Genomic DNA, 13,174 nt, shown 5'->3' on the forward strand with positions numbered 1-13,174 from the left:
CTCACCCCACCCCGTTATACTTTTGGTTCTCTTTGTTGACTTCCATTCCCCCAGTATACCCTCTGTTATGCACCTTTCAATTAGCATTTTATCCTGAGTGAACTCCCTGTCACCCCACCTCATATAGGGACATGGATTTCAAGGATGCCCTAAGAAGAGACAGTTGTGGAGCAAGAAAATAAGAACTGTCTATTGAAAATACTGATGAGATAGGGTGATGAGAGAGTTTTTAGTTCTCACTGATTTTCCTTGGCCAAGTTACTTTTGTTAAGTTACTTTGAGCCTTTGAGCTTTGTTAATTTTCTTGGTTTCAAAAGCACAGACTCCAAAGCACATTTGTAAAGTGCTTAGAGTTATACAAACATAGGTGAAGATACATTTTTCTTTTCTTCTTTTTCCATAGCTCAGAATATCTAAAGGGAAAAACCAAGCAAATATCATCAGTGGTCTATACTAATGGATTCCAACTGGAAAAAAAATGACTCAAATTAAACCACAAGAATGTAGAGCTTCAGTAAGAAAGTTCTTCTCCCACCTGAGAAATGGCATTTTTTGTTGGGCATTCTCTGTATTACGTTTGTTACCTACAATAGAATTTTCTGGGGTTTGGGCCTTAGCTTGGACTATGTAGAACCCATCACTGAACTGTTCAGTTATTTTGATCCTGTTTGTACATTTTTTAAAACTTAAGAGAGTGATAAATGAGTCAAATGAAAATCTTGGAAAAGTTTAGTTTCCTGGATCATGATGGATCTACAAGGTTTACTTAATTTTGGTTTGCCTGAAGAAAAGTCTAGTCTTAGACTTGTGCTGGTTTTAAAGCTTGAGTGTGTCATGCTTAAAGAAGAAAATATACTTTGTTCAACCCACAAATTTTATATATATGAAATTTAATTTGTTAAAGTCTTGTGTGACATTCATTCTAATTCTTATCAAAACCAAGTGCTTGCTATTACTTTTTCCTAGCACAGAGCAACTATTAGCTTAAATTTCAAATAAAAATAATATCTGTAAAAATTTCGGAGTATCAATGGCAAAAGTATAATGTAGTGAAAAGAACATGGATTTTGTTGACAAATTGACCTAAGTTGAAATCTTCACTTTACATCTCAATAACTGTATCTTTATTGAAATCTTCAAAACCTAGTTTCCTCAATTTTAAATTGAGAATTATATTAGATTGAACTACATGAAAATTTCAATATTGAAACATTTTGACTTACAAAAATGGCAATTTGGCATAGTTTAACCTGATTTCTATCTTTTAGGATTATTATTATTACTATTATTTTGAGGAGAGGATTAAGTAAGATGAAATAGAAATGAGTGTGAAGACCACAGATTGTGTTACTTCCCTTCTTTCTAATGACAAGTTATAGTAGACAAATTCATGACAATGCTAGACTCATTTCTTTCAGGAAACACTGTTGAAGTTAAGAATGTTTTGATATTGCAATCTCCTTGTAAATGTTTGCTAATGACTAAAAGTTTCCAGTAACTAAGAGAAGTGTTAATGCCTAATTTTGTGCAATGTATAAATTCTGAAGTATTTAAAAAGATAGTTTGCAAATTACAGTATACATTTTTTCTTCATTATGGTTTCAGAAATATTTAAGCTCACAATTAATTGCTTTTCAATTGGCAGTAGTTTTCAAATTTTTGCTCCAAATTTCTTGGCCTTTTTTAAACTTTCCATCAAGCAAACCAAAGTTTGAGGTTCACATGAAGAGGACAAATTTTATAGGACACTAGCAGTGAATCTTCTCTGTAAAAACAAAGGAGTTAGAAAACTATGTTTCTGATGTTAGGTACAGAGTGTTTAAGCATGTACCTCAGTTCACAGCACACTATCTTCATGGGTCTGTGCAAGGCCCCTGTTTGCTTTCTTCACCACTGATTTGGCAAAATTTTTAATAATGTGAAGACATGTATCATTCTATATTGAATGATGGTGACACAGAATTAGAAACTTCACTTCTAAGAGATAACCAACTGTATATATAAAATCTATGTCAATTTCTCTATCTATATTTATGCCTGTATATGTAGATAAACATTTATATGCATGTATATTATTAATTCAAAAATATGTCACATGGGCTTCCCTGGTGGCGCAGTGGTTGAGAGTCCGCCTGCCGATGCGGGGGACACGGGTTCGTGCGCCGGTCCGGGAAGATCCCATATGCCGCGGAGCGGCTGGGCCTGTGAGCCATGGCCACTGAGCCTGCGCGTCCGGAGCCTGTGCTCCGCAACGGGAGAGGTCACAACAGAGAGAGGCCCGCATACCGATAAAAAAAAAAAGTCACAGATATTATTATTTCATTTCCATTACACAAGTTTAATTTATCTTATTTTTAATGGCTACATAGTATCCCATAATGTGTATGATAATTTGTTTTATATTTCTCCACTGTTGACCTTTTTAGTTCTATTCTTCGTATCACAGATTGTACTGCAGTGAGTATCTTAGAAATTTACCCTTGGTTTGCTATTTTCCTTTTTTAAGAAAGTCCAAGATGTGATATTTCGGTCTTATTTAATGTTATTTTTTTAGGGAAAAAAGGTTAAACTTTATTTACATCTTCTCTCTTATACCAATATATCATCTTGTATTTGATTTAATGTATTGTTCTACCAGCAGATGAACTAGTGTGGCCACTGTAAGTTGACCAGTTAAACTCTGAAGACTTTGTCAGAAGAGTCTAATGCTTAAATATGTGTGTATCAGGAAGTTTAAGTAAATGGTCTGTAACAAATCCATCCATACAGTCCATCTTTACTTTACCTACTCTGTTAGGTATTTGGGCCATTTGAATGCATCCAGAGTTCTTACTCTTAGAATTGATAACTTCTTGGAGACAGTGTATATATATCTATATATATATCTATATATATATATATATCTTTATCTTTATATATATATATATATATATATATATATATATATTTTTTTTTTTTTTCTTCAAAGAAAGACTGGAAGAAAGTGAACTTGATTCAAACTTGGAAGTTATGGTTAAAAGATGCTGAGTTAGGGCTTCCCTGGTGGCGCAGTGGTTGAGAGTCCGCCTGCCGATGCAGGGGACACGGGTTCGTGCCCCGGTCCGGGAAGATCCCACATGCCGTGGAGCAGCTGGGCCCGTGAGCCATGGCCGCTGAACCTGCGCGTCCAGAGCCTGTGCTCTGCAACCGGAGAGGCCACAACAGTGAGAGGCCCGCGTACCGCAAAAAAAAAAAAAAAAAATGCTGAGTTAGCTAACAGTGTTAGTATTTCAAAGACAAAGACAGAACTTAAAGACACTTTTATAGTTTCAATTAAAAATGTTATTAACTAACAGGATTGAGTTCGGCAGTTATAAAATAGATATGTTTAAAAGTAGGTTATGCTTGACAGATGTGCGAGAAAAATCTTAATTTTGAATATCCTATATTCAATATATGAGTTTTAATACATGTCATTATGGATATTCTGATTAAAATTCTAACCAAGTGAATGGGTACCATTGCTATGAGTATTCTTTCCTTCCAAAAATTACTCCATATGCTCAGGTTACTAGTATATCTGTTTTGGCTTCCAAATTTTAGGAGGAATATTGAGAAATTGAAAGTGGTGTGAAGATGAAGAAGAAAGATACAAGAATAATTGTTTCTGATGAAGAGTAGCTTAGAGGTGGCTAAATACTCAGTAATTGTGATCAGATATGCTGGACCTGTGATGTAGGAGAAACAAGGCCTTTCTCAGCTTTTTAGCCAACCAATCTCTGCAAAATACATTTCACTCCTCAGTGCTTTCCCCTGTGCATGGATCATTTTTGTAGGAGGAGGAAAATGTAACAATGACGTGCAATCAAATGCTCTGTAACTCTTGAGGCCCTTGTTGTTGGGCCTTAGAAAGGAGTAGAGGAAAAGGGATAGGTGTGAATATCCACAGGGATGTCATAGATGAATTTTTAAAATTCCATTTTAATAATGTTTGTCAGCTAAAGAGGTCAGATAATTTTTACTTCATATGTTTTTACCTTTTAGAACAATCCCATGAGGGAAAGTAGAGGACATTGTTATTACTATTCTGTTAAATTCTTCAGTGCTAGGTTTTGGAGACAAGTGACCTTGGTAGAGGTCACAGGTGTTAGCTGTGGTAAGAATGTCATACCTTTTAATCTGGTGACTGTTCACTGGACAGCATTGCCTTTAGAAACCCATGAACGTGTTCATATGCAGTTCTGACTGCCATTTATGTTGAAGTTTAACTTTTCCAGACAGACACATAGTCTAGAAGTGAATCTCTTCTGCTCTCTGGGCTTTTGGTACAGGAAAGACAAGGTAGACAAAATCAGGACAGAACTATATCATGTATCCATCTTGCTTTCATCTCTCTCTGTAATAGCTACATTTCCTTCCAATTCATAGTAAATTTCTAAGAAAAGACCACATTCCCACTGTAAATGGAAGAAAGTTCATTTCTAAAAAAGGTAGAATGAAGGATGATGACATATAAAAGGGAAGATTTGAGTTAAGCATAAGGATATCTGGATAAAGTGTCAGGATGGACACTCTACTTTTGGTGGTCCCTTGAGCTATATGGAAAAAAAATTTTCCCCCAGCTTCCTTCTTTGGAACTGATAGCTTCTTTTAGAGACACTGTTTTTTTTTAAAAAAAAACAGTTTATAGATGGGAAGAAAGGTCAACTTGAGTCAAAAATTACATCATAGTTAAAAGTCTCCAGGGCAGTTAGTTGACAGAAACCAGCTAGGATCATTTGGAATGAATTACAGTTTTTTATTATGGCATGAAGGGACATTCATGAGCTTTTGGATATATCCCAAGAGCACTGAATTTGTAGTCTATATTGGGATTATGTTAAGAAATAATTACTCCAATTATTATTAACGACTTTCTGGTTGCTCATGACATGTTATTCATTATTGTTTCCGTATGAAACCTTATCAAATAGTTAGGTAATCCACTTTTGAAGTAACCCTTCATTGAAATGTCATTTTTTTATTCTTAAGTGCAATCTTGCCCCCATGGAATGCTCATCATATTCTATATTCATATCCTTATCATAATATATTAATGGTACAAACTAAACATTTAAATTAGAACCACAGTTTTGATTTATAGATAGAGGAAAAATAAATTGTTCTGATTTTCTGCCATGAACCCTTTTGGTTATGTAAAGACAATTTAAAAATTCCTACCATTGCCTTGGAAATCATATAGACTACTTTATGGGGTTGTCTCTTCTTGCTCATGTATTTGCCTCCTGACCACTTTCTTTGGCTTTCACTGCTAAAGGAATATTTTCCCCAAGGAGTATTTTTTTGAAATAATTTTCTTTAGTATTGACCATGTGTTTTTGAGGTTCCCAAGGGTAAGAGGCAGTTTGGGCTTGTCCACTTACTATGCTGCCACTTGCTAGCTTTGTGGGGGAGATAAGGATATGATAAATAGGTAAACCATTACAATATAGTGGGTTAAGTGTTCCAGAGGATGTGTGGTGAAAGGCAGAAGGGAAGCTTTGAGAAGGATGCTCCAAATTTTTCAGGGTATTTGAAAAAGGGAAAAATTTGGAGGTGTAAATGAGGATACTGTCGGGGATGTGGCCCTAGCAAGGCCTAAGAGAGAAAATGACCCTGGGCTGAGACTTGAAGAATAATAAAGAGTTCATCTGGTAGTTAGCACGGAAGTGGGTGGAAGAGGCGGGAAGCCATCACAAAGCGAAGGAATGGCCACAGCACGAGCTGTGGGTAGGTAACTGAGATACGCAGGGAAAGCTTGGAATAGCTGGTCTGGATAATGCATCCAGGAGCTGAACTGAGTCATATAATAGAAGGTATAGCTGACTGGCTTTATGGTATCATCAATTTGGCTTATTTACAGGCTTCTAATACAAGTTGGATCAAAAAGAAGGTTGGACTAGGTGACTTATCCAGTCTTATCAGAGAGCTACAGTGGCCCTGAGGGTTTCCTTCAAACTAGGTGTTGCTCAGTTCCATACAGTTGATCCCAGTCTCTAGAAGGGTGGGTGCTGGGGGAGTGGAGGTAGAGTTGGTATCCTGGGAGATGTGGTGTGCAGGAAGGAGCAGGTCCTGTGCTCTGGCCCTGGATGTTAACCAGATCTCTTGGATAATCGCTTTTGGTTTTGATTCTTTTTTCTTTTATTTCCAAAATGAGGGCATTGAAGGATCCTCTCAGAGGCTCACTCATTCATCATCCGCCATATACTTATTGCACATCTACTAGTTACCTAGAACTCTCTTTGACTTCTTTAGATAAAGTTGAGTGGAATAAAGCTCAGCTCCCATAGCTCCAACTATAACGAGTGGTGAGGATGAAAAGACAGGCTTGGAAAGAGTGATTTTCAGGAAATTATGCCATAAGAGCATTTAAATTCTGTAGCTAGACCTAATTTGTGGATGGCCAAGGACCAGAATGATAGCTTCTATTTACTTCTTACTATATGCTGAGTACTACACTTAGTATATATATATTCATTTAATACCATTACCCTTTGGGGTGATTATTTTCATTTTATAGATGAGGAAAATGAGACAGAAAGGGTAAGAAAATTACCCGAGGCCACACAACTAATAGAAGTGCTTAAAACTCAGGTTTGTCTGACTTCAAAGTGTATTCTAAAACAGTGATTGCCAAGCCTGCTTGTACCTCCTGAGGGCCCCACTCCAGATCTAAGGAATCAGAATTTCAGGAAGTGCAACAGAGATATGTTTATTTTTAAATAGTCCATCAAGTGATTTCAATGTGTAGTTAGATTATGGAAATCTTGATAAAGAGTTACACAAAATGACAGGAAAATCTACTGGTTGGATAAGAGGCTAAGCAATTGAAAGAGTAAGAAAGTATTATGGTTTGGAAAGAGTTATATAAGGCATCTGAATTCACATCTCTTTTCTGGAGAGTGACCTGTCCTGTTCTGTTCTCAGGGAAGTAACAGCAAGGATAAATGGAGGCCTGGGTTCTAGTCCTTTGTGTCTTTACAAACTAACAGTGCAACTAGAGGCAAAAAGGTTGGCCTGGATGATATGTAAGGCCCCATGAAAGAGCTAAGTTCTATGATTATAAAATATGTAAGAATTAGGTGTTGTATTGGCTTCATTTGGTTTGATTAAAAATATTTCCTTGGAGGAAAAGAGTCAATAAAATTGACCTTAATGAATACAAATTTATATACTTTTTGACAAATGCAAAATGCCAAATCACAATATAAAATCTTTAATAAACCTCTATGATAATATTTATTTTTATTTTTTCCTGGAAATGACTAATTGTTGACCCACCAAGGGGTAACTAGAAAACGGACCAATTATTAAAGCGTACTATTAATACTACTCTGGGGCTTCCCTGGTGGCGCAGTGGTTGAGAGTCCGCCTGCCGATGCAGGGGACACGGGTTCATGCCCTGGTCTGGGAAGACCCCATATGCCGCAGAGCGGCTAGGCCCGTGAGCCATGGCCGCTGAGCCTGCGTGTCCGGAGCTTGTGCTCCACAACAGGAGAGGCCACAACAGTGAGAGGCCCGCGTACCACAAAAAAAAAAAAAAAAAAAAAAAAAAAAAAAAAAAAAAAAAAAAAAAAATTACTACTCTAGCCTTTTCAAATCCCGTTGAACACCAGTTCTGCATAGATATTGACATGTAGAATGTCATTTTATATTTCCCTAAAATAGCAGAGAAAATTCTGAGTTGAGAGCAAAATGTTCATTTGAAAGTTAATTTACCAGAAAAAGTAGTTTTCAAGTCCTCTCTAGAGTCAACTATTTCAACAGAATTTTGTTGCAATTTAATAGCTTTGTCAAGAACTTGGATGAAGATGAGGAAACGTGAATTTGTAAAATATTCAGCTAAGGTAAAATTGGGAAGGAAAAGTATCAAAATACAGCATTCACACCCAGTATAACATAATGGGCTGACACCAATAATTCTTACATTTATGTACCTGCTCTCTCACACCTCTCTTTCTTTGTTGCTTGATAGCAAATCATGTGAGAAAATTGTTGCAAACACAAGATGAGCCATTATGCCTCATGGTTGCCCCACAATATAACACTGTCTTAGAATCAGCTGGTCTTAGAATCAGCAGGCCTTGGACCTTGTCCTTGGTGAGGGAGAGCATGATCTTAAGTACTGAATTCTGGTGAATGGGGAAAGGTCACTGAGATGATGAGGCAGTCTTAAATGTACATCAAGAATTTTAGAGGCCTAAAGAATTGTGTTTAGCCTGAAGAAAACAAGATTGAGCTAGGATCCATCCTACTTTCACCTTCAGTTTTTTAATGTCTATTTAGGAATATTGTTATCCAGAGTAGCCTGGTGGGTAGAAGTTGTAGAGACACAGATTTCATGTAAGTGTAAGAAAACAAAATAGAAGTTCTTGACAGTAGAACAATCTGCTGTCTCTGGACACATTCAGCAGAGGGTGGGTTACCTTTGGTCAGGGCTGTCATAGAGGAGGTTAGTCACTGGATGGATGGTGGGATGTGGGTTAGACCCTTTTAGTTCTCCAATCTTAGATGTATGTGTTTTAGGAAATTATTTAGCAAAATAAATTTACTGATAAATAAATATTTAGTTGAAACTGAATCCCTTCTATATGTAAGGCTCAGATATAATTACCATAAAATGTAGTCCCCGTCTCAAACAAAATTTCACTTCTGTGATGATTAACTACACAAAGTATTGTCATTGCCCAAATTATGTCCTTCCAATGTGTTCTCCACACTTCATTCAGAGTTATCATTACCAAATACTAATCGCTTCTTACCACCTCCCTACTCAAAACACAATGCTCTGCATTGACTTTAGGATAAAGATGCACATTCTTAATATGACCTACCAAGTCCATCAAGGTCTAGCCCTACCTGCTTTTCCGGTTTTATGTTGTACTCTCCTCCACTTCCAATCCAGCCATATTGGCCTACTATTAATTTCTCGTGTATACACCGTGCTCCCATTTGCCACACATCCATTCTCATGCTGGTTTTTTCTGCACAAATGTCCTTCTCATTCCTAGATGACTTCTGCTCACCCTCCAGATCTCAGTTCACTTTTCACTTATCAAGGAAGCCTTCCTGACCTTCCTATTTAGATTGCATTTCCTGTTAGGCATGCTCATACTCTGTATTTCTCATTCACAGCATTGGTCACTGTGTATTGGTTACAATTTACATTTGATTATGTAGCTATTTGATTAATATCTGTTTCCCCTACTAAAATATAACATCCTAAGGAAGAAGGCATTTTTTGTTTTTAGTTCACTATTGAACTCCTGGTGCCTTGTGATATGTGCATATCATAATAAATATATCTTGAATGAATAATGTAAGTGGAATAGATAACACTTACTATGGAAGCACAGAAGAGACCATTTAGAGAAAGGATGTGATACAGTGACCCTAATCAATAAATTAATTTTTTATAGTGCTTGCATTTTTTAGACCAGTTTTACTTTTCACAAAATTCTTTCAAGCTAGGATTATTAGACCATATCATATTATATTATATTAATTTTATGGATAAGAAAATTTTATTCCTCTCAACTTTACGGATAAGGACAGTTAACTAGCCCAAGAAGAATAGTTATTAGGTAACAGATTTAAGATTTAAAAAAAAAAGTGTTTGAGATTTTAAGAAAATGACCATGCACTTGTTATACCCAGATATTACATTCTTTTATAACTTGCTTTAAATGGCATACTTTCTTATAGGACTGTCTTAGTTCAGGCTGCTACAACAAAATACCATAGACTGGGTGGCTTAAACAACAAACATTTATTTCTTTTGGTTTTGGAGGCTGGGAAGTCCAAAATCAAGGTGCCAGCAGAGTTGGTGTCTGTTGAGAGCCCTTTTCCTGGTTTGCAGATGGCTGCCTTCTTGCTGTATCCTCACGTGGAGGAGAGAGAGCGAGCTCTGGTCTCTTCCTCTTCTTAATAAGGGTGATAATCCCATCATGGGGCTCTACTCTTATGATCTTATCTTAACCTAATTACCTCCCAAAGGCTCCACCTCCAAATACCATCATGTTAGGGTTTCAACATATGAATTTGGGGGAACGCAAACATTCAGTCCATAGCAAGGACCAAACTGTGTATTATTTATACATATTCATCTAAAATAGACTTATACTTTAAAAAATTACGCTTGGAATTTTCAGTTAATTATGTTTGAGACCTTCACAGGTAAGATGTGAAAGTAACGCTGCCATCTAGTGATAACTAACCTGAATGAGATTTGAAAACTAGAGTAGCAGGTTGAGCTCTCTAGGAATGGTAGAACACGTCATCCACACAGAATGGGCTGGGCACATAAGTAGGCAGTCATTTCTTTTTAGTGAACATTTGAAGTAGCTGATTCTTATGAAGTTCATGAATTAATAATGACTAAATAAAACAAATCTTAGCTGTAGACTATTACCCATCTAGTAAGTAGATAAAATGGTTTCCTATGATTGTGTCACTTAACTGAGATCTGTCTCCATTTCCTTACCCTCTTGACTGCTTCTGAATGAGGGAGTTTTGTACTCTGATAACCTAATAAAAAGAATTTTTCATCTTGGTTTAAAGAGATAAATATATTCAGGAATAAATATATATAAGGAAATGAGTCCTCGGTAAAATTTCCAGTTAGATTTTGCAGCATCATAAGGAAGAAGTGGAATGCCAAAATAAACTCCATTCATCCTAAAAGGACACTTAAAGCCACTTTGAATTAAATTACTGTATGAGTTAATGTAAACACAGCAATAAAACACTTCCAGACGTGCAATAAATGGTTAGAAAATGCAAAAATATAGGAATGCTCTTTAAAGCACTAAACTGCAAAGATAATTTAGATAATTTATTTGTAGCTCTTAAGTCCTGAACGTATATGGTAGAATTTAGCTGATATATTTTAAGTGAGTTATTGTCCTAGTACATTAAAATTACAAATAAAATTATTATCCAAAATCCCTGGAGCTAAAATTTTCTTGTTACATGCAGATGCCATATCAAAATGATATAATTATTCCTTCTCTGGAGGCCTAAACAAGAAAACCTATCACTTTGAAATGATATTAATTTTTGCTCATTGAGACAGAAAATTATACTTTACATTTTTTTAGATAGTCCAGTGAGGATTATTTCTACTTGTCCACTGACTGGTATACTCATTGAACTGTATCCCTGAGGTGTTCAAATTTGTGGTGTAGAAATAGTCTAACTGGAAATATCAATTACTTTTTATATAACTCAATGAAAATTATGGCTTTCCTGACATGAGTTATTACTCCATCTCCCTTTCAGGAATAATAGTCCATATGGTGACAATAAACACTGTGTAACAGAGTTGCTATTTTGCCAGGAGTTAAGCTGGGAATCTCAGGGGCATGAACAATTTCAAGATAAGAAAAGCATCTGACTTACACCTGTTTCTTAGTTGATATCCTTAACATAAAGTAGTTCTGTGTTTATTTCAGGACAAGTGCACAGATATGACCCCATCTCTTGTTTTCGTGTGATACATTCATCATATGAAGAATGTGGCTAGTACCAGACAACAGTAGATGTCAATCTAGCAAGAATTTGATTTAAAATTAGTTGCCAAAAGTATTGGATCATACCAAGAGGACTGATTCTTTGAAAAATATGTTGTACAATGTGATTATGATTAGCTTTGTATGAGGCACAGCTGATCTGGGATCTCTCTTGGTTTTGGTTTGGGGAAGAACTTTTTCTTTTTAATTCATTTTGTTAGTTGATTTACAATGTGTTAATTTCTTCTGTACAGCAAAGTGATTCCATTATGCATATATGTTATACATATATATGTATTCTTTTTCATCTTCCTTTCCATTATTTTTTATTGCAGGATACTGAATATAGTTCCCTGTGCTATACAGTAGGACCTTGTTGTTTATCCATTCTACATATAATAGTTTGCATCTGCAAGTCCCAAACTCTCAATCCATCCCTCGCCCACTCCTCTCTGCCTTGGCAACCACAAGCCTGTTTTTTGTCTGTGAGTCCATTTCTGTTTCGTAGATAATTTCATTTGTGTCATATTTTAGATTCCACATATAAGTGATATCGTAGGGTATTGTCTTTCTCCTTCTGACTTACTTCACTTAGTGTGATAATATCTAGGTCCATCCACGTTGATACAAATGGCATGATTTCATTTTTTATGGCCGAGTAATATTACATTGTATATATGTACCACACCTTTATGGGTCAGGGGAGAACTTTAGAGGAGGAGTGCTTAAGATGAACCCTGAAAGATGGGTAGAGTCAGTAAAGTGAAGAGCTTAAAGGTGGGTGCTGGTGTGGAAGGGAGTTGTGGGGAGGCTCAGAGTGTTTAGAGAGAACACAAATGAAAAGCCTTTGTTTTAAATTCTTGGTACCCTACCAGTGAACAAAGGATTCAACACTGCACCTGTGTGGAGGTACAGAATATACTGAAGCTCTCTAGGGCTCTTAACACCCAGAACAGTCCAGGGTGAGTACAATAAGAAATTGACCTTGCACTGAAACAATGTAGTAAGGTGATTGGAACACTAGTAGAAATGAGGGGAGGCTAAGTTTTATGGCAGTGCGGAGCAGAAAGAGACCGGTTTCTCTTTTGGTGAGAGAGAAAGTGGAGGGTTATTCAGGTCTCTTGAAGGAGTTGGCACTTGCCACAGTCCTGCCGGGTGAGGTCTGCAGCATGCTTGTAGTTTACTTTTGTCCTTGACTGTGTTTTGCCCCTTGCCTTATTTGTTCAGCTAGGATTGTGTTTAAGCAGAGCCTCCGCGTCAGTTCTTAACCTCAACTGCAGCCTTATCCTCTTACCCATGTGCCGGATGCTCCTGGCTTACCTTCGAGGATCCCAGAAGGTAAGAAAAAAATCCATCACTGATTCCAGCATAGAAATCAAGTGTAAAAGTGTCATGTTAGTCCTACTTAGTTTGCATGGTCTGACTTTCTACTGGAGTGATTTCTTCAAAGATGATAGTAAAGACCACGTCGCATGTCAAGGTGATCAGTGAGCTATTCTACAACAGTAGATACGGGCAGAGGATATCAGAGTATCAGGCACTGTGTTAACATATATAAAATTCACATATATTGAATACTTGTGGATCCTCACATGATTCTGTGGGTACTGTTGATGAAGAAACTGAAGCCTAGGGAGTTTAAGTAA

At 36.6% G+C, this 13,174-nt stretch overlaps 1 protein-coding gene across 2 annotated transcripts in view; it reads left to right on the plus strand.

The window, feature by feature from the left end:
- Positions 1-13,174, plus strand: part of NOX4 (NADPH oxidase 4) — a gene marked incomplete at both ends in the record, with an annotated part of 141,034 nt that overhangs the window by 12,563 nt on the left and 115,297 nt on the right. For both annotated transcript variants that reach the window (XM_079709503.1, XM_079709504.1), the window contains one exon: positions 12,756-12,866. In XM_079709503.1, the coding sequence (XP_079565629.1) occupies positions 12,756-12,866 (111 nt within the window). The remainder of the gene's footprint in view (positions 1-12,755; positions 12,867-13,174) is intronic.

This window comes from Hyperoodon ampullatus (genome assembly GCF_949752795.1).
Source record: "Hyperoodon ampullatus genome assembly, chromosome: 7".
In the NCBI taxonomy this organism is placed as follows: Eukaryota; Metazoa; Chordata; class Mammalia; order Artiodactyla; family Ziphiidae; genus Hyperoodon; species Hyperoodon ampullatus.